The 23,214-nt window shown below is 31.5% G+C and overlaps 1 protein-coding gene across 1 annotated transcript in view; it reads left to right on the forward strand.

Moving 5' to 3' along the window:
• Nucleotides 1–812: 812 nt before the first annotated feature.
• The window catches only part of LOC124369762 (fatty acyl-CoA reductase wat-like), a 45,329-nt gene continuing 22,927 nt past the window's right edge, over nt 813–23,214 (forward strand). Inside the window, exons 1-5 of the mRNA XM_046827842.1 lie at nt 813–1,055; nt 13,360–13,572; nt 14,763–14,911; nt 16,908–16,998; nt 22,225–22,370. Of these exons, the coding sequence (XP_046683798.1) occupies nt 13,363–13,572; nt 14,763–14,911; nt 16,908–16,998; nt 22,225–22,370 (596 nt within the window). The 5' untranslated portion in view covers nt 813–1,055; nt 13,360–13,362. The remainder of the gene's footprint in view (nt 1,056–13,359; nt 13,573–14,762; nt 14,912–16,907; nt 16,999–22,224; nt 22,371–23,214) is intronic.

Consider the following 23,214-nt stretch of genomic DNA (forward strand, 5'->3'; position numbering starts at 1 on the left):
TTTGTAATACATAAATGACGTGTTTGGCTAGTCACGGAGAAAGTTATTAATAGGAAGCATAAGTAGGAGAGTTCCGTGAACATTTCGTTTCTCCGCAAAGACCTGTGGTCCTACTTTATATTAATTTACAGCTTATTACATGTGAGGCACAAAAAAGTACAAAAAGGGTCAAACATTATGATATTGTTTGTATGTTACGTGATGGCCGGCTGTCAAGTTTATGTAACTGTTTGAATGCGGTTCATTCAAAAGACTGTTTCACTTTTGATAGAGTAATGCTATTTAGGGCTGTAGGCTACTGTTTATATGGGACATGGGCGTATATAAGGGGGGGGGAGGGGCTCAGGAAGTTTTATCTCCCTCACGAAAATTTTCAAAGGCTAACATTAAAATTACACCAAGTATAATGCTTTATACTAAAACACGTGATGTCGTAAAACTCAACAATTTCCAGGAATAATATTTCAGAGCTCCTGTTTCTGGAAGGTATTTAGTATTTTCTAAACCACAGCGTGTGTCAGCCCCGTCCAAAATAATTTTCTATATACGCCACTCATATGGGATGGAGGCTTTTGGGCAGATTTGCGTATTTGCACGTGTTGATTGAAGGATAAGACCGTGGTGTACGTAAATTAAACAAGCCGTCTATATATGTAATAGAGCCGGCCCGTAGGCCGTCTGCCGCACAGCTTGTAGTCTATATGCTAATGAATGCTAACTAGATGAGACTGGGGACCGGTGCGGTGTACCGGGACAGGCTCCAGGTACTACTCGCTGCGTGGCGTGGCTCGGCGATGCGTCAGCGATAGTAGAAAGTCGGCGCGGAGTGTAGCCGAGCGGTGTATGTCTCGGCGCGGCGGTTCACATTTAGGAGGCGGTGGTGTCGGCAGTGGGTCGCGCGATTTCCGCCAGGACAGTCGTTCGTCTTCGCTCCTCCAACAATGGATTATACACGGACCTTCACGACCAGAACCGAATAATCGCGATCCCAGCCTAGTGTCCTGATTGCCCCAGAGTACCAACGAACTTCACACACGCACCGAACAGCAAACAAGGTATGAGCAACCGATTGGTGTTATGATGGTGTAAATAATTGAACATCGCTTTTTGTTTGAAAATATTGTTATACTGCAATGAAATGAAATTTAATTTCGTTCAAGGTTTACTTCTTCTTAATTATCACTTATCATTATGTTTAAGGACGAGCCTATTGGTTAAAGCACCAAAAACTGTACGTATCTCTTAAATGATCCAAAGTATTGATTGTTCTAATTTTTAAAATAGTAATGGTTTAATAAACCCCCATTTTCTTTTTCATTATTTTCTTAGACATCATTAAAAAATTATATATGCCATAAATACATATTTATTTAATATTTCTTCTCGATTATTTGTAGTGTCAATGATACAACATATATACTGGTATATAGGTACTGGTAAACGTGGGTAGAATGACTTGAACTTATCAGCTGTATAATAAATTGACTCATGCACAGCTGACCATGGAATAGGGATCATAAACGTTATCAACGCTCGTAAAATTCATAATTTCCAATCTGACAAAGAAAAGTGTATGGAATATATATCATCATTGACATGTAGCGTGACATGATTATTTTACTGTCTATTGTGTTCGTTCAAAGTGGAACGAAAGTAAAGTAATTAATGCCCTAAGGTGTTTGATAAGATATTTGGATCGATTTGGTTTTAGTTCTCATTCAATATTCGAGAGTATAAGTTATCTTCCGTATTCGCAGGTACCGTATTAAATGATAGATATGTTAGTACCTATGAATTTGGATAAATGTTATGTTTTAATTATTATCTTTAGTGTGTTTTGCATGAATGAAATAGCCTACACAAATAAGCAGACGGTTGACATGAACCAGATATTTTGTTGATATTATGGACATAAATTTACTAAAATGTGTGTGTTTACACTTTATTTATATTAAATCCCAAAATGTTTTATCCGTATTGTTAGACAGATTATTAGGATTGTTGTATCCATCTTCTAACTACGAACATTACATGAACCGATTATCTCTCTGTCTAGTTGTATTCAATTTCGACCGTGACTGCAAAATATATCAGATATCCAGATTGCAGCGAGTATATTAAATATATAAATCACTATTTTAAAAATAGTCTTCGATAAGAAGTATCAATTTTCAAAATTTAAAAGTTAATCTTTAACACAAGAATTGCATATATTAAGGTCACTGTACTAACTGCAGGGACGTATCCGGGTTTGAGTATGGAATATACCGAAGTATAAGGGGGTATACACTAATAAATATATCTTAACCTTAAAAGCTGATAATAATCATGTATTACAACTCTCTGATATTATGTACTGATACTTACCTGAGACTAATTGCGCTGACTGACACAGCATTATTCCGAAAATATAGTTTTAATATCCTTAATCCTGAACACTTCTCTTGTGACATCGCAATGTACCCCAAATAATTGTCTTATTAAAAATAACCCACAAGGATGCTGATGACCATAAAATCTGATAACCCAGAAATGCTTTTAAACACGACGAGACGGCCACAAAATATTGAACACGAAGTATTGCTCTCTTAACATTTTGCTACCACAATCTCGCCTGAAAAACAATCCCAAACTAATTAGGATTTTGTTTTCTTGGCTGAGACAGGCCAATTCCTGTAACGGATATTACTACATTTATACTGAAAGTGGGTGTTCAACGTAAAATGTAAAAGATAAGAATTAAAATTGTTATGTTGTACTGTTAAATATCATAATATATGGGGCTCTCTAGCATTTCCTCGGGTTTTATATTAAAGTCTTATTCTGTGTTATTTATTAAAATAACAGGGTGTTATAAATGTGGGCCAATATTTGCGAAATATTCAAATGGATTTGATCAAACTGAAAGTTTCTTCTGTAATTATGACTATGCATCTCGTTACCTACTTCATAATGCTACGAATGGCAGTAATATATATATATATATATATATATATATATATATATATATATATATATATATATATATATATTAATTCTTTCAAATTAGATTTCAGCTTTAAGAATATTGATACCATGACGCATGTCACTTATAACTAAGCAGGTATTGGATAGTAATGAATGCTCACGTTTGTCGTTATTATAAAAATAACGTACGTCAGCAGATTTGCGTCGGTATTAAAATGTTTATAACAAAAAGAAAAGAGTATTCTAACCAAATGACTACCACAAGTCTAAATATTTACTTTCAAATGGCGAGGGGTTGCTAAATACAGCGACGCTGTTGAACGATAAACGCAGATTCAGATAAAAATATATTATCCGGCTAAAGTTAAATAAAATATGTTTATTATCACTTTATCTATTTTCACGTACACTTCCCACTCTATACCACAACACTACACCGATACTTTCACTCCCCAATAATGCCTAAACAGTTGACTTCTCGGAATCGAAGTATCCACAATAGTTGGGTGCAAGCATACTACGCTTTAGAAATTACGGCCTTTAAACACAATATGTGAGTAGATTACATAGTTATTAGTCACATGACACTTTCACTCCCCAATAATGCCTAAACAGTTGACTTCTCGGAATCGAAGTATCCACAATAGTTGGGTGCAAGCATACTACGCTTTAGAAATTACGGCCTTTAAACACAATATGTGAGTAGATTACATAGTTATTAGTCACATGACACTTACACGACTCATAAAAACAATTCTGATTCGTTATCTCCAGACTGTGACCTTTTCAAAGTGCTTGCGATATGAGTACAACTAATTACCAGGTAACAATCGCATAAATAGGGACTAACGAACGTGCCTCATGCACGAAAATTATATCCAGGAACTCTTAGACCCACATTTTCTGCTGTACAGTATAACATCACAGAACTCCGTCTAGAAACAACACGTCAATCATTATACAATGGTAATAACAAAGAAGAAACTCTTTCCTGCCGTGTTCAGATATTTTCATCTTCTCGTGTTCGTCGCGCGATTGCTCGTCATCAAAATATTTATACACAGAAGTGAAGTCCTGTGTATAAAGTCCTTAAGTCCTGTCATTAATTTATCTGTAACGAGAGAGACTAAAACATAAACAGTTGACACGTATGGTGAGACCAGAGTGTAATAATTTTGTCCTAGTATCAGTCAAGGATAATCAGTCTTCATTGGTGTTGGTTGTAATACTACGAACATTATGTTGGAATTCTCGTCCAATGGCTATATAGTCCAAAATAATAAAAAACCACAAAATCTCTAATCTTCAGTTCATTCAACTTTCTGGAAATTAGTTTCATATGTCGACGCCTAATTAAGAATTAAAGCTGTTAATTTTAGTTTTTATATTTGCTATCTCCACATTGCTTATGTTCAAAGTCCCTGAAAACTCTGGATACAGACTCGTCAGTGAGAGTAACTTTAAACTGCATGATAAACAGTTTTTCTTATCTCATTAATCATGAATGTTTATCTTATTAGTCACCTATATTGTATGGACGTTTCCTCTTTTTATTGGCGCTCTTTATACACTGCTTACCTTTGGATATTATTCGGCCCTTCTTGACTACAATAGGCACAACCGGGCAATAAGCTTTTAGTCACGGACACAATAGTTCCAGAGCAATAATTTGTTTTTCATAAATCTCTTCTCGTATAGGATTCGATTAGATCTGGAGAAAGTGAGAAGGAATAACTTTAGGAGTTAAGATTCATTTATGAGGTACAGTTTTCAATATAAACCATTTATATTGCTACCTCAGAAAACCCTAGCCATAATCCCCATAAGCAGCATAAATTTAAGACCCTAACTTATAAAGAACCCAACACTTTGAAGCGACAAGATATCAGGCCAAGTGATCTTACAACATAATATGACAACGTAAGTTGTCTACTTTAGAGACAAGAGTCATCCTATTTCCTTATGTGAGTACTGGTCAAATTAACAATGAACAAATCACTATACTCAGGAATTCCACTTACCTTTTAAATTTAAATAACACACAAGTACTCGCATCTTCTAAAGATTATATCCGATTTACATCATTTGCACATCATCCCTTGTCACAATTTTGGATCGCGAAAAAGATAGTCTCGTCAAACACATGAAAACTAGTTAAGCATTGGACATCCAAATTATTTTTTCTTGTCATGAGTGTTATTGAGAATATGCAGATGATTAGAACTGAACGTCCTATGTTGTCTTCTCACATGACAATCAATGGAGCGCTTTAGATTCAAATGAATTATTTGTAACATTCATTATTGTATATATTTTATTTATATATATATATATATATATATATATATATATATATATATATATATATATTCTATCAGAGGCGGATTTTAAGATTTGCCGCCCCTAGGCTATCCACAATTTGCCGCCCTCCATCCCCACCAACCATGTAGTCTTACCTTGTTACCGCGGTAGGTCGACGCGACGTCGGCGGCAGCGAGGCGGCCACGCTGAGCTTGTAATAAAACTCAAATAAAATAGGTTGAATTGTCAACATTGATGACAAACGATACCCTCAAGTCCCAGAGGTCTAGAGCTATCGGCTGGCTACTTGTGGGTGAATACTGTCGCGTCCTGGAACAAACCATATCTCTTAATGTTAGGACTACGAAATATATATATATATATATATATATATATATATATATATATATATATATATATATATATACATATATTCAGCAAAATATTCGTGGAAGTATCGCATGCATTTGCATAAAGGAAATCTCAAACATTAAGCGAACTATTGTTTAAACAATTCCAATTTACAAATTGTTATGTTTACGAATTTATTATAAGTAACTTTTGGAATAATTTATTTTTTACTTTTTTACCAAAATTTGTCGCTCACTGAATTCTGCCGCCCTGGACTATAGCCCTTTCAGCCAATATGTAAATCCAACCCTTTATTCTATTTTTATTCAAGAAATAAAGCATATATGTTTTTATATAAGAAATTGTACAGTCAAATTAAACAGTAATCAAATTTTCATTTTTTACAGTATGTATCATTCATATTATTCTCACATTCGCTATGTTTCAATACATAGGGTATTTATTACGGATAGGTTATTTGATTTTTACATCTTCCTACGTAGGCTTCGTTGTGTATGCAGTAATATATGTGTAGTTCCGTAGGATTTAAAACTCTTGCAGCACCAAATTGTGAGAGGCTGGCCACTAGACACATGGCCACATGAAAGCAAGAATTAACTGTTAACCTCTCATCACTCAAGGCTGTACAGAGCACCTACACTCGACCCACGTATAACTTACCACTAGAGCTTCTGCTTAGGGATTAACAAAAATATAAAGTTGAACGAATTAGTGTACTTAAATGTACCGAATTATACCAGTAAATGTTATAAACAAGATAGTGTACTATTTCAAGCTTAATGTACGAAATTATATGAATTCTACACGATATTTGCAAAAAAAGTCAAAATGTGCTACAGTTAATAAATATTGTTGTGTAGGTAATCATAATCCTTAATTTTTGTTTTATATTCTTTATCTAGTATTTATTTTCAAGTTTTTCTAGATCTTCCAATACCCATCATCACTATAATACTCTTTTATACCAATATATATATATATATATATATATATATATATATATATTCAACAAAATATTCGTTGAAGTATCGCATGTATTTGCATGAAGAAAATCTCAAACATTACTGTTCCTTTATAGCTTTTGAAATGTAGTTGAACTGAACAAGAATCCGGTTGTACTCTTAACAAGGACGTGACGTAAAAGAAAATGCATTAACTGAGCAAATATTGAAAGGTAAAACCTCACAGACTGGCAAGGCCTAGCAAAGGTGAGTAAGTGAACGTCAGTTGTATTTTTAGGCCAATGACTGCTACGTGCTAACAGACCCAGTGCTACAGCGTACCCTGCCTCCTTGAAATACAATGCTTGTTGTTCTTATTCGTTCACACGGCCACACCGTAACAATAGTCATTGTTTTGTTCTTTTAGGATATGCCTTTGCGAACTCGAAAATTATATAATTACAGAGGTGTTTTATTCTATAAATACGTCACAATAAAACTGCATACATTTGACTTAATATTATGCGTTTTACTCGAGTAATTTTTGTGCTCAATATAGATTGCACGTCACAAATATACAACTATCGATATGAAGGTTATAATCGCAAAATATTTTTATATAAACATTACTATACATTTAACTTTGTGTCTGAAAAGTATCCAATACTTTACAGCCATTTTAACAAAGTGTATTATAACGTTTCGAGGATTCCAAAATCGATGTAGGATATAATCAACACAACATTTTTAGCAATTTTAATTTCGAATATAATTAGTAAATGTTTCTTTTGCCTTTACGTGTACTCGTATTGCAGTAAATTATCGCATTAAAACCCGAACTGATACGTTTCTCTTAGAGTACTTTCAAGAAACATTTAACATAATTTCCATGGTTGCTACAGCTTTTAAGTCAATTTTGAGAATTACCATCACAAAACAAATAAATACAAAGTATGAAATATGTCACACCACGTGTTGTAACAGGCTTAGCTGAAGTTGCATGCAGATTACAAATCTGTAGCTCATTTCATTATCAATATGTCCTTCGGGCAGACAAGTCATATACAAAATTGCACAAAAATTACAGATCATTCTCAATCTCATTCTAGATTTCATTCTTATAGAAAACTGTATGCAAAATTTTAAATTATATGTGCTGTTTTTCTGAACATATCTTTTCACGTAATAGGTTCAGATGTTTTTATTAAATTGAGTTTGAAGTCAGTGTTTAAATAATAATTTTCTATACACCGAGCCCTTACAAGCAGGCTACATTCGTTAATAAATTACATCATTAAATTTCCTATGGGTGTATTTACAGGTAGTTTGTTTGCAAGTTTATTTATTCTGCTATTTTTTCGTTGCCATCATAGTTGCCCATAATAACAATGAAAAAATATTTGCTGACGCTTAGCCAAATCCTATAGAGTGACATGCACCATCATAGAATTCAGTGTTCCTCATTCAAAAATGAAGCCTTACGCACAATTTCAAGCCTAGAGATCAATTCTTTTACGAGATTTCGTGGAGACAGACAGACAGAAATTAAATTATTCAAGCCTCACGAGTGATAGACTTCGTTTAATCTCGGCCTATAACAAAAAATAATATGTCGATGACTGAATGATCTTGGTTCTTCATAAATAACGGATGAATTCTCTTTCTTAGTATCTGCTGTGCAACAATTAATAGAATCTTCCTTTTCATCGTCTACAGTCATAAAATTTTGTTCATAAAAAGCAGAAATGATGTGCTTTTACTAACCAACAGTTTAAGAGCTTACCGTATTCTTATAGGACTTAAATTCATGTTTTGTGAGTTGTGAATAACTAATAAGTTTTAAATTTAAGCTATCAATACTGGCGATAGAAACGCATTAGATCTTTACAAGTAAGCCTACTTCGTTAAATAGTATTTTAAAACTCATGTGAATGGGTGTATCAACATATCAAATTGCAACACAGTGTAGTAAAACACGGGGACCCGTTCTCTATTTTTATACACCTTTGTTCCTGCTCAGGTATTATAATCAGCTGTCACTTGTTGAATACAAACAAGGTTTGGGTTTAAACAATAACCGTCGTCTGCATACTGATTACTTTAAATTTTTTACAATTACTCCATGGAGTTAAGGAAGGTCTAATTGTTTAATGTTTCTAATAAAGTGAAGGAACCGGTAATGTTGTATAATTTAAACAAAAAAACAATATTTCAATAGGTAAGTTTACGGAAATGTAGTTATGCTAGTTATCAGTTGAAAATTCTATAGAGCCTATCAGTATTCAGTTTATGTCCATTTGATGTTAAGCAACAATTTGTAAAAGAATAAAATTTACTTCATTTATTAGGTTTGTAATATGCATTACAATCAAATAGATTAAATGTTAATTTTCATTTATGTGAAGGTATAAAAACATCAGACGTGAGCAATGATCATAAGAAATCAAAAACTTCGTTATTAAACGCTAAGCCGGCCGGATTAGGTTATACGTTATTATAATAGCATAGATTTTCCAACTTCATAAAATCTTCACTGCATCACCTTTTAGTGATAAATTCTTATTTCTCATCCTTTTTTCCTACCATTTGAATATAAAATTATTTTAAGTAAAAATAAATTAAATCATTAAAATAAAACATCAATATAAATCAAGTAGGCTAAATAATTTGTTTTAAATGCTACATTGTTACTTAAAAGTTTGTTTAAAAAAAACATGCTTTATCATCTATAGGACCTGTTCATTTATATATGGAGATAGAAAGTTATAAGGCTGATACCACAGTCTAGAAGGGGCCCTGCATGAAGCTGAATCATACTAAGTTTCACTTACTGCTTTCACTATTGTGAACAAGTAGCAAAATGTATTTCAATTTCTAGATTTTTTGCTTTTGATTCTGTTTTAAAAATAACAGCTTATTATTCTAAAAAATCTTTTTGTTTGAATATGACTCAGGATTCTTAAACACAAATAACTCTTTTTTGTTACACTTTCCGCACCAGCTGCTTGACGCCACCGTCGCCCACTTTTGGTTATAAAATAATAAAGTTGTGAACATAAGTGTTTAAAAAAGTTAATTTTAGTTGTAGTATTAGTATATGGCGTAAAAACAATAAATTAGAAAAAATATCGTATTATTTCTGAAAAATAATACAATTATCAAATGTCTTGGTGAAACCTTATAACTAAAATAATCCGTGGGTAAACGTTTACCATAGCCACTTCACAATATTAGTTGTTTTTTAAGGAAAATGCTTAACTTAATAAAGTAACTTAAAAAAAATTTAAACAAGTACACTTTTGAAAGGCCAAACATTTAAAAAATGCCTAGTAGGAATTAGTAGTTAGTTAAAAGGGCTGACAATAATGCCTCCGGCCATCAGAATGAGCACCATAGGTGGTAGTACCTTTGTTCAGATGGTGAGAAACGAAAAACATCCCTGGAGACATTACCGATCGGTAAAATATAACATTCCTAAAGGCTGATCACTAATGTTTGAGAGCTAAAAATTATAGAAACTCACCAAACTATATTATTCGATGTAGCACGGCAATGGCCAACAATGACCACTGTTACAGAAATACAGAAAGATTTAAATTCCCATTGCGAAGTAAAAGAAAAAACACGTACATAGTACAATTAATTATTGGTTAATTTATCATAAACACGATTTGAAAATGAGCTCACATGGGGCATTTGCTATAAACCTTAGCATAGACTTGAGTTACTACGAGTAATACTGATGTTATAAAATTGATTATATAATGATAATATTAATGGTATATATTTACAAATATATTTTAAGATGCTTGATATAAAAATAATCAATGCAAATTATGTATAGAAATTGAAAACATAATAATAACATTGGGCGTAATGTAACACTTATGAGAGCTTCTGACTATACCAACAGAAAATCTATTACAGTGTTTTTTTTTGGGGGGGGGGATTATACTTACATTTCTATACAATATTTGGGCAATATTTTCTTATCAATATTAATCTGCTAATGTGAACGGATGCTATCCCGACATTTTGAGTGTATCACGTATTAAAAGATAAGAGTGGACAACTGAAACAAAAGAAGTAAAAACTTCACTAGAAACTTACTTTGGTTAGGTAATACGTATGAATTAAAAATAGTTTTATCAAACATTTACGGACGAACAGGACTGCTAAACCGTGAAAGAAAGTTGGAAAACGTTTGAATTTTTAATTCCTACTTTTAAAATTAATTTTATAAACTAGATTAAGAGGTTATAAATACTCCTCCACAGTTGACAATTCCAAAATAAAATAAAGATTGAACGTACACAAAGGCAGTAATTTTAATCTCTCACTCTAAACCTCCACACGTTTCCTAAACGCAAAATGAAAATTCCTCATTTTTTTTATATTTTTAGTAATGAATATCTCATTCCATTTCCAACGATTGTCAAACATTACCCATAAATATTTGTGCGATGAAAATTATTATATAGTTTGCAGCAAAATCGTCACCACACTATCTCCATATGGTAGTTTGTGGCATCCTTCAATGATATTGGCAAATATTTTGTTCTATAAACATTTAGGGATAAAATGTTGTCGTCAAGCCATTTTTAAAGGCTATAAGAAACGAATTCTTTATTTACTAAATGCCCTACAGGTAGGAATGTGGCGTTTTTCACAGGAATTGAATATCCTACGTACTATTGTATTGTATTGTAGGATAGTACAATGGGTATCAAAGTATTGAGAACACTGTGTGTGCCAGTAATATATTATCACCGGCCTCAGTTAAGAAAAACAAAGTTTAAAGTTTAAAAGTCAGTTTTTATCTCTATACTTTTTTCGTAAGAGTTATGATATGTAATTATCACATTAGCCTACTCTTCTATTCTACACAGCAGATATCAAAGTCACGCTTTAAACTTTTCCAAGGTCAGTAAAGGTATTGGGATACCCTATCTTTGTAATTCCACTTTTGATACCATTAAGAACTATTACGGACATAGTGTCTCATTAATGTATTACACTTGTTACGAGTCCATATTACCCAGCCAGTGTTTATCAAAATGGTGACGAAAGAGGACATCGCTTTATCTTGTTCTTGCTTTGTAATTTCCTTCCTTGTTGTTATCTGACAGAGGAAGAGGCATTAGTAAATCCGCAAATTTCATGAAGACAGTTTTTGAATGGTCAAACATACTATCGGACCTCAGATTAAAAGGTTAGGAGTTTAGCATTCTTCAGGTATTGAATGTATAAAATCGTCTATTTGACATTATACAGTTACTACATTTGTTATGTTATTTTTGACAACTCTAAAATTAATCTCACATTTAAACTGGTTATATGTTTACTAAACTGGATCAAATAATCTTGGTTATTATTTGATCAGAGCTGAGATTTAAACTGTGCAAATTATAGGAAATTTAATGTTCTATAAATTTGTAAATAGTTTCTTCTAAAGAATCGTGATTAGAAATTAAAAATCAAAAATTTTAAAAAGACTGTTACCTCAAACATTTTCCACATGCTACACAAGGTTTAAAATTGTATACTTTCAACACAACATCCCAAAAAATAATTATCTTTGAAATTTTGTCCAAGTATATTAATTATATTTTCAATAGGATTAAAAGTAGGATTTAGAATAATCCTAGGATCTAGTATTGTAAAAGGACTGGATAGTAGGTGATCTGTAATGGATTATCGAAAATTAGAGAGGTTTTCAGTCTTACAAAGGTAATTACTGAACTCTTTAAAAATTCAATTCCGTATCATTTAAAGTGCACCGTTTCTGTAGGAGTTGAACTCGTATTAAAATTATTTTATATCCTGTACCCTTCCTATCATCTGTTCTTTTTTCTTATTTCCTTTATTTTTTTCTGCTATTTTACAGAAATGTAAGAATACAAATTAGAATTCTGTGTAGAAGTACATTGTCGTCACTTTATCTAGTCAAAATTAACTATAGTTCTCAGTATATTATTATGTGCATGTCACACTGTACTGCTCTCCTTAAACTTCAGCTTGTGAAGTTATTAAGATCATTAGTCTTACAAAATTTTTAATTTTATAAGAATTTTTCAAAATAATAGGATAAAAAGAGAAATCTATATAAAAACTAAGAACTATACCAGTGATTGACTCATCACAAAGTCTTTGAAACTACAGAACGAATTTACATGGAACTTAATATACACATTTAATCACGTACTTGTTAAGACGGTTTAAATTTTCATAGCCTAACTGTGGATATCTATGAAACACAAAGATACTTTTAATGTGAATGTTTATCACATTCAGAATTGTTGAACAATAAAATCGCCATTAGGGTCCTGCGCTGGTCCTATAGATACTCCTAAAACGAGTTATTTTGTGTTTTTATAACCAATCGTAAGAACTCATGGACAACCTCGATAATACCCACGTATCAATTCCTGACAAAATTTCCATAAATATTCAGTGCTTAGGCTTGAAAACTGAAAAATTTTACCAATATGAATTAATGTAATTTTGCGTTATATATTGTTGTGTAAATATCTATCTTTGTACCCACGAAGTAACAGTCCAATTGCAGTATTCGAATATGAAAACGGTGACTTATTCTATTGACTATCATATATTTTAGTAATATTTGGAAGCAGAAAAATACCAACGTAAAGGTTACTGCCAACACTACAATGTTAAATGCTACGGGAAAAGCCGCAACGAGCCTATAACAGTTTTTACTTAAAAAATATATCGAATGAGTAACTTAAGTCCAAAGTAACGATTTCATATTTTTCAGGCCATGGCACTAAATGAAGACTCAGTCACACCGATCCAAGATTTCTATCGAGGAGCCACAGTGCTGATCACTGGTGGAACCGGTTTCTTGGGCAAAGTGCTGATAGAAAAACTTCTGCGATCATGTCCTCACATCAGCCAAATCCTGCTACTGATAAGAAGCAAGAGGGACATAAACTCCCAAGTGAGATTAGAAGCCATGATGGACGATCCTGTAAGTGACATGACAGTAACATCATATTTAAAATAAAAAGTATATTATTATAAGTCTATCATAGGCTTAAACTGTAATGTATTCATATAGACCAAATAATTTGAATTATTAAACTTATGTATTAACTGAAATGTTGACATAAAAAAATTAATGAATTAGAATCAAAGATATATTTTTCACTGCAAAAAAACGTATCCAACGTAATTGAATTTATTACTGTAGTTTTCATGCAGGCCTAAACTTGTATAAACGTAAAAAGTAGTTAAATGAAAATCATACCCTGCAAGGAAGAATATCCAAGTTGGTCGTGAAAACAGTAAGCATAAAAGTCATACATGAGTACTACATAATGTTTATAACACGTGTATACATATTTTTATATCCCCAAGTGTGAGAATAAAAATGTAAGTGAGAATCACACCAAGATTAACATGCGCAGTAAGATTGGCACTACGATCATCTGTTGGGAACTTATTTCCAGTAACATAATATCGTTTTTTTTCACTCAATTTTTATTTTATCATATTATTATCATGTTATATCATATAAAAGGAAATAAAAATGAGGGATAATTCCCTTCAGACTTCAGGTTAGACCTAAATTCAACGTATATATTCTGTAGGCTACCTTAACAAGTCAAAATCACCATTTGTTGAATGTTAATTAAAAAACATTTAAATTTGTGTTTTACAGGTAAATTAACAAGAATTTAGTTGAGGTATCTCATTTAAATTTGACAGAAAAATCTCTTACCCATTGTTGTATAGTATTTATCTACTCGATTCTTCGAAGATGTTTGGTACAAACAACTAATAATAATGTTGTATATGCACACATGCACACAAATCATAAAGAAGAGACTGATATGTTATCTTCAAAGTTTTAAGTATGGTCTCGATCTAGCAGGTTGTTAGTTCCCGATGTGGTGCCAATGCTTGGTTCAGTCTTCTTCAATCTGTACTTGTTGGAACAAGTAAAATGACAACTTCAATTTGTTAAGTATAAAAGCTTAACATGGTGTTAATGAAACGAAATAGATTACAGCGAAAAATGTTTAAGCAGATTTCTTACAAAAGAATGGATCTATTCTTTATTTTTTCAGGCTAATGCGAATGTTAAATTGTTATAATTTACATCTAAATTAATAATATGCAATAAACAATTAAAACTGTGTTTAACCCAATTTTCAGATTCTGAAGGGCGTGTCAGACAAGAACCGTATAAAGGTAATGGCTATATCAGGAGACTGCACTCTACCAGGGCTTGGGCTCTCTGAGGCCAACAAACAGTTCCTCTTGGAGTCAGTCACAGTTGTCTTCCACGTGGCAGCTACTGTCAGGTTAGTTATGGCATCTAAGAGTTTAGGAATATAAGAGAAGTTTCTTCTAACACTGCCTCCAAAATAAGAGTAATATTATACATTCATCTAAATCTAGTATGTAATATTTACCATGCCAATGGGACTATTCTTTGATTTCAACAATTGAGTATCATTCAGGATTAACTTAGTTTACTGCTCTAAAGTATAATATATAGTTTTAATTAGTTCATGATACAAGTAAGTTTATACTGAAACATGAATCCAGAGTACTGAAGGACAGAATTTTTAATTGTGAGGCTAGAGATATACGATGCTTTTGGTATCCGCACTGGCACTTGACAACGTGTCCAAGTCATATTTATTTGTTGATGGGACGGAATTTGGCATGTAAACTATATTCATAGTCTACCAATACAGATCAAAATCTCTGTAGTTCTGATATAAGTTTTCAATTAATAAGAATTAGTAATCCTTGATTGCTACTGGGCTTTTAATTAATAATACTTGCAGAGTAATAGTCATGCTTAGCTAATACAAAGCCCACATCTTTTTTATCATTTATAGTCATTACACTTATTCACTAATGCAATACAAGATTCGTGTTGTCGCTGATATGCTGCCGCCCAAGTTAAAAATGACTGAACTAGTAATTCAATTTGAGTCCTGGTAGGTATAATTCCAAATTATAATAAACTGTCCCCTTCAACTCCCTGAAATTCCCTTTCAACTTGTACAACTATCTCATGCATGTATTACGACTATTTACTACTTGCTAAACTTAAGCATGAAATAGGCTTTGAATAAGTGTTCTACTGAGGCAGAAAGGTCATATTAATTCAGTCCAGTAGCACATTCAGTACTTCTCAAGTAATATTCCCATGAAATATTTAACATTCTTAATAACCTATAGGAAAAATAAATGTTAGAAGACAGCAGAAAGTTGAACTTAATGTCTTATCAAATAATATGTGCACCCATGATTTTATAGTTGTGATTCATTTAGATATTTTAAGAACTTTTGGATGAACTTTGAATTTTACTAAATGCATTTGAATGTTCAATTTGGCTCCAGTCCAACCTTCTTTTTATTGCAGCGTCTGGTTTTTGACGCTGCCTCATACTTTATAAAAGAAAGGTGAACAGGACCCAAATGCAACATTCAAATTGAATCAATCCTTCCTACTATAGCTACGTGATGTTGTGCTGTTGATATTCAATTGGTAAATGGGTATTGAGTGTATTTTAAGGTTTATTTTAAATTTGTTTGAGTTCGTTTAGTAGTTGTTATAGTACACTTTTAAAGTTTAAAACATATGGTTTTGTTATTGTGGTTTTACGACTTGGGGGGAATGGGTTTTATTTTTCGTCTTTCTTATCGTCTCTCCAATTTGATCTCTTACGAATTTTAATAAGAAATATGTTTTAATATAGTTTTCAAATAATTTGTCAACTCAGTTTATATCCACAGACATTTTCATTTTTTTATAATATCCATTTAATTGTTTGAAAATGTGTTTCTAGATAAATATTTACTAAATATAAAGGTTTTAATATGTTAAATCACTTTCTGTTTTTGCAGAATATATTTTTTTAATACTCAGAGACTATTATGAATACTAAAACAAAGGGTTTCTTGTCGGTTTAGATACTTGATTATAATAGTTATCCTAATTATAACAGTTGCAGATAGAAATGTAAATTTGGGATATATAAATGTATATATATATATATATATATATATATTATATATATATATATATATATATATATATACATGGATCAAATGGAATTGCCTTTTGTTATTTTCAGTTTCAGAATCATCATACGTTTCCCAAAGTAAGGGGATTCAAACCAACTCTAAATGTTTTTTCAAGGAAGTCCTCTTTTGTATGGACATCCAAGTTTGTGTTGTATTTTTTAATACAGAAAATAACGTATTACTTTATATAATTATATTATAGAGAAATTTTAATTTTTAATGTCCTCTTAACAAACAAAATTATTTGTATTTTAGGTTCGACGAAGATCTGTCAACAGCAGTTTCCATCAATGTTGTAGGAACAAAAGCCATTTTAGATCTGGCTCAAGGAATGACCAAATTAAAGGTGAGTTAAAACAATTTCCATTCATTAAAAATTAAATTTGGCCTTACCATTGATGATTATATGAATATTATCACTTAGAGATTGTCTGATATAGTTAGTCATTTGATGTACCCATGTATATATTTTAACAATCAAGACTCATAAAATGTATCGTATTTTAATATGAAAAACTTAATGTGAACCATTGCTTAATGGAAGTGTTAAGATACGTATGTTTTAACTGCAAGAATACAAAGTCAAATGGTTCGTATTGATAATTAAATTACATTTATGTTGGTCGAAAGCCCATATAAAGCAGTAATAACCAGTATTTAGCTTTAAATAAGTTAAAAAGGCTTACAAATAAACACTAATATTAATTTTTATTTCAATAAAACATTTTGCTTGGTAAATTAACACATTTATTCCGATTTATTGTATTCAATAAGTGTGTCATATGCATTTTTAACACTGATCTAAATTACATATGAATGAAATTAACCATTATTTACATTTTATGGATAACTAATGTTCTGGAACTTTCTCACTCTGTAGCCTCGTAGGGAATACTTTTGAATAATTTATTATATTTTTATTGTAATGACCGAATACACTGACATTCATTTATATTAAGCTTTGTATGGCTGAATTTAAAATATAACAATTTCTAAGTAATTTATATTCGAATTATAGTTTGTACAGTACAAAGTGTTATAATAAGTGTTCTTACCTGCGTCATTTAAATACAAGTGATGTGAATTCAGTAACTACATTATGACACGGAGGTATGCTAGGCCTATACCATCAAGCGGGACAGTCAGTCCAGTGACCTGGTGAATGAAAGCAAGGTCACCAGTCCAGTAGAAAGTCTGTGAGTAGGTCAGCCCGCTACAGCCACAAAGCCACGGTCAAGGCTATCCAGGCAACTAGCGGTTTACTCCCTCCCTACACACTCAACTGCACATTTCTCCCGTCTTCATATTCGCTAATGGAGTAGTAAACCGGTTACAACCTCTTATTGCTCGTAAAACCAGATATTTCAAAACGTATTACGCTTATGAAATAATAGTTTTTATGTGTCTATTAACACTGTTCTGGTGTTCAGGCATCAGCAAAAATGTTATTGTTGTATTGTATATTCTATCTTTTTTTGTTATTTATCTATTATTGTAAGGTTAATGTTGGGGACTTTAATCACCCTTTTTTGTAATGCATATCCAAAATGTTTATGGTTTTTTTGTTCTAACTAAATTACAATTTGATAGTTTATTAACATGGATTGCGACTTTCTGTTCACAAAGAGTAAACATTGTATGATTAAATTGAATTTATACTTTAGATTGTACTCACTAAACCCGTAAGATGAGAGGGATGGGGGCATATGTGAGTAAATGTAATCTTATTTGGAAGTCTGGAAATTGTGTGGAATAAGCTCCAGGAGTTTACGGGTACCTACATAGTAATTCAAAATATTTAAAATGCAAAGTGGTATGTTTTACAAGCTTAGAACAAGTTTTAATCCTTTTCTTTTACTTTCAACAAAAAACAAAATGTGTACACTTTTTTCATTAACGTTTGATATTATTGTTGTAATTAAACATGTCTATGATGGGTTTCCAAATTTAATGTACACAACCAAAGGAAACATATTTTATGGACAGTAACAAAATGTCCATTTGTACGGCTAAATTTTTAATAGCAGCCGTAGCGAAAAGATCTTGTTTTTCCCCACGATAACAATGTTACACCTCATGCACTCTCACGCCTTTATTTGTATTGTTATGGATGGTGTCCAATTTTAAAAATATAATAATTAATGTGCATCTAAACACATTGTAGTCTTTTTGTACAGTGTACATTTTTTAATATTTAAGCAATGTCATACGAAAAGTATGAGTTTTATTTTTTTTATAACCTGCAAAAGTAAGGATAAATTGAAAAGTGTTTGGGTGCACATTCTTTAAAATGGGGCATCTCCCATGATTCTATGATTCTAAAAATAAGGTCATAATAGCGGGCGAGGTTCAACATTGAACCAGTATAACATTGAACATTTGCTCTGCCATAATCCTGATCAAGGATATTTTGCAAACAGCTATGTATTCTACCTTTGTCACCACGGTAGCATTAACCTCTGCTACAAATTTGGCAAAACAACTTGTTATGAATTGATTGTATATGATTGTCTATTATCTGAGGTGAGTTAATAATATTGTGTATATTAAGGAAAAGATTTAAATACAATATTCAGAGTGCTCATAAAAAAATTGGTTTAGGAATCATCAATACAACTGCTTCTTGAGAAGTGGAAATAGTTGGAAATCAAAGTGGTGATGTGTTTTCTCCCTTCTTTCAGCATAAACTTATTTAAGATACACTAAAAAAATTAACTCAACTGTAACATTAAAATAAGATGATTTATTCCCTATTTTGTCAACGATAAAAGGCAAAAATAACATCAATAAGTTGTAAAGTTTCACGTTTTAATGCAAAAATTTAAAAAGATTCTGATGAAATAATGGAAAACTGAATGTTTTCACTGACAGTATTTGGTAAAGGAAATTATGAGAATTTCTTCAAAGGAAGGCTAAATTACAGTATCATTATCCGAAGAAAAATATTTGCATTTGCTCAATGTTTATTCCTTTTATATTTTGGTAAATATATTCAAACCAAAAATCCCAATAAAATCGATTTATTTAATCTTTATAAGACATGTTAATAGTGGAAAAATCTTTAATGAAACTATTAGTGTTTTAATTTACAGTTCATAGTGTAATAGATCGAATACATTTGAATATAAAATGTGATTCACTGTTCATTTATAACATTTATATAATTCGGTACTTCATTTTGTTTTGAATGAGTAAAAATGTGTATCTTTACAAACAATCCACGGACATTTTGTGAACGCAGTAAGCAAGCATATACCCTATTGTATTCAGTATTGTATTGGTAGATGAAATAAACTACTAAACGAATAACCTGTTGTCTTCTTAATGAAAAATACGTGTGCCATTATGCTGTGTCATCCTTCAAATTACTTCTTTTGTTGTTTCAATATTGTATATTATTGACTAGCCCTTTACAATTCCATACTGAATTGATTTATGCAAAATAAAATTTCCATTTTCAATAGACTTGGCTGAAGGAGTGGCACAGTGGTTTGGAACCTGTCATTGGCACTCCTTCAGGTCAACTACGTGGCAGTCCTTTCTCCTTGACTGTACAGTCTCGTCTGGAATGATAAGAAATATTCTGCATGTGACAGTGTTTCTTAGATGCACAAGGCCTATTTTAAAATTAAAAATAAATTAAATAAATTAAAACCATCGTTAATTATATAACCATAACCGTGAATGCCTACATGATCAACTTCATGTACTATGTGGATATTTGTTATGATGATATACTAAAAGTAACGAAACCAGTTCCACTGAATAGGGCAGGATATTTTTGTATTTAAGTGATATGACGTTAAACATCACAGAGTGTAGGAACAAACTAAACAAGTACACGTATTACTTGCTAGTTATGTTACATTTTGGCACAAATTCTGTCTTTTTAACCAACAAAGCATAATGAAATAATTTATTCATTTGTATTCTTCCGTACATATTTCTACTATTTCTCTCGTATTTATTAAGATAATTAAGTACATATTTGTATAATCTCATTTATCTTGAAAGAATATTCATCTATGAGGCAAAATATTAAAGAAAATAATAAATACTGGGTAAAAACTAGAAAATTACTATAAAACAGTTTGTTTAATAGAGTAAATATTAAATGGTGTACGTTCAATGTTCTCGTAATTGATGAATGAATGCATTTATCAAAAATAATTATTGACCATATTTGTATAAATGCCCTACTTTCCAGATTTTTTTGAGTTTTAATCAACAATTAAATAGTAAGTTATTTTATTGTGAATTAAGTAGTGTGCAATCTCATATTTGGATAGTAAAAGAATTTCAAAGATATACAGTTGTAATATTCTTATACATTACGATTGAAGGCTTTATATTTAGTAAATTGAGGTACTAGAAAAAAAGAACATTAACAGACTGAAGACTATTTATACGTTAGATATAAATAACATTCATGTCTCATTGAAGTATAATCTCAAAAAATACAAAAAATGTTGAAACATTGAAAGTATTAACATTGTGTCAAAAAGCTCATATTAAAAACAACAAATGCTTAAATATAATATAATATGATTTTAACTTCAGAAGAATCGTCAAAATAAATAATTATTGTCAGACCCGACTAAGCATGCGTAGGTAGATATCGTTGGCTCTGTAGAAGACAATACGCAAGTGGCCAGCCACCATTTTCCGTCCTTACAATGGGATGTGAAGGGTGCAAAGGTTGTGAGCTCTTGTCACTTGTTTATTACATCTTAATTTATTTTTAGTTAACATTGATGGCATGTGCCATGCGATTACAATTATATATAAATATTTTGTCACTTTGCATAAATGCACGTTCTTGGCTGTCTGTCTACATCCATGGCTGTTTAGGGATGACAATGGATTACTAGTTGTCAGATCTAGGTGTGATATTATTTCAAATATTCCACCGAAAAATAAACAGTTAATGTAAAAAAATTTACTTATATTGAATATTTAAACTTTATAAGATTTTATTTATATTTAAACACTGATATTGTATATAAAGGTTTCACTGTACATTAAATTATCATCTCGTCCGGGTACCCAAGGAACGAAAATGTTCTTTTCCAGCTACTCAGTTCATTGTATTGGTTATATTTATTATTTACCTAAAATAATACAACGATAGTCTAGTATTATTTTTCTTACTGATACAAAAGGAATATTTTTACATTTTTTCAATCTTAAATATAGGAATTAGTTTTTACTAAATTAACAAAATTGTAAACTTGCATAATATCCTTAAAAGTGGTGTTTTTGCTGCACAATAAATCTAATGGAATTCATACATCAACCTTTTTATTGAGATAATCCGAAATTCCCATACCTAACTTCCTAACTAAATTACAGGCTTAATATAGAAGTTACTACTTTTATCAATAGTAACTATTTATTTTTTATAGTAACTATTTATTTTTTATTAATCTGAATTTTAACTTGCATAACCATTTCAACTGTCCATTTATATTTGGAATATTAACTGATTTTTTTCTAATTTTTAAACATATACAATATTTTAGATAGAAAAGAAACTTATGAGAGGCTTAATCGTACGACTATGTTTATACAGGCTTTTGTGCATATATCAACGGCGTACTCACAGTGTCACCTACAGCACATAGAAGAGAAGTTCTACACTCCTCAGTACAATCCTGAGAAACTAATCAGGCTGACTGAATGTGTAGATAAAGATTTCCTGGAGCATCTTACACCTATGTGAGTAATAACTTGCTTTTTAAAAGTCTGCCTTCAATTTTTAACATGTGATGGATGAGGTGTATTCCTAAAAAGTAAAATATATTAATACACGTAATTTATGGCAGGGTAGCTCCATCTACAGAAGTCACTAAACTTTTGTGTCCTCCGTCTTCATAATTGTTACAGAAATACTTGGATATCACAAATTGTTTGATCGGTAGGTTTCAAAGATTTTGAATTGCTATCAACAAGATGGATATATTTTTTGTCCTACATTGTTTTGGGCGATAAATGTGGATATTGTACACCAACGCAGGGTTTAAATACAAGTCCATGCAGTTAGTGCCATTCAGATTCACCTAAACCATAAGGTTTAAGTAATCTTGGTACTTGAGTTAAAAATTTATGGATACAGTTTCCTAGAAAAAAGTCTGTCATTTCCGTTTATGTTATGATGTTCTGGAATGTGGATAAATAATTAAAGCTGATGTGTGCTAAAAATGTTTACAAAGTTAGGCATTCGATCCAGAATAGATATTGCGAAAGGCTTTACAACACTACTGTCTAACAACTTAGAAGCGAATTTGTTCTTACCCAACAAGAACATTAAGATTTTTTTATTAAAATTAATATTTTTTCCACCATCCTGACCTCGCACCTTTTTCAGTCCTGACCTCGCACCTAGTGACTATTCATCTGTATTTGACCCAACAAGCCATGATGGACAACAGTTTGAAAATTATGGGGAACTTAAGACTAAAGTCGCCAAATAGTTCAATTCTCAGACGGTAAAGGTTTTTGCAGAAAGTTAAAATAGTTGGTGCAGTGTTTACAAATGTTTAGAACTGGTTAGCGATTATTT

This window comes from Homalodisca vitripennis, chromosome X (assembly GCF_021130785.1).
Source record: "Homalodisca vitripennis isolate AUS2020 chromosome X, UT_GWSS_2.1, whole genome shotgun sequence".
NCBI lineage: Eukaryota > Metazoa > Arthropoda > Insecta > Hemiptera > Cicadellidae > Homalodisca > Homalodisca vitripennis.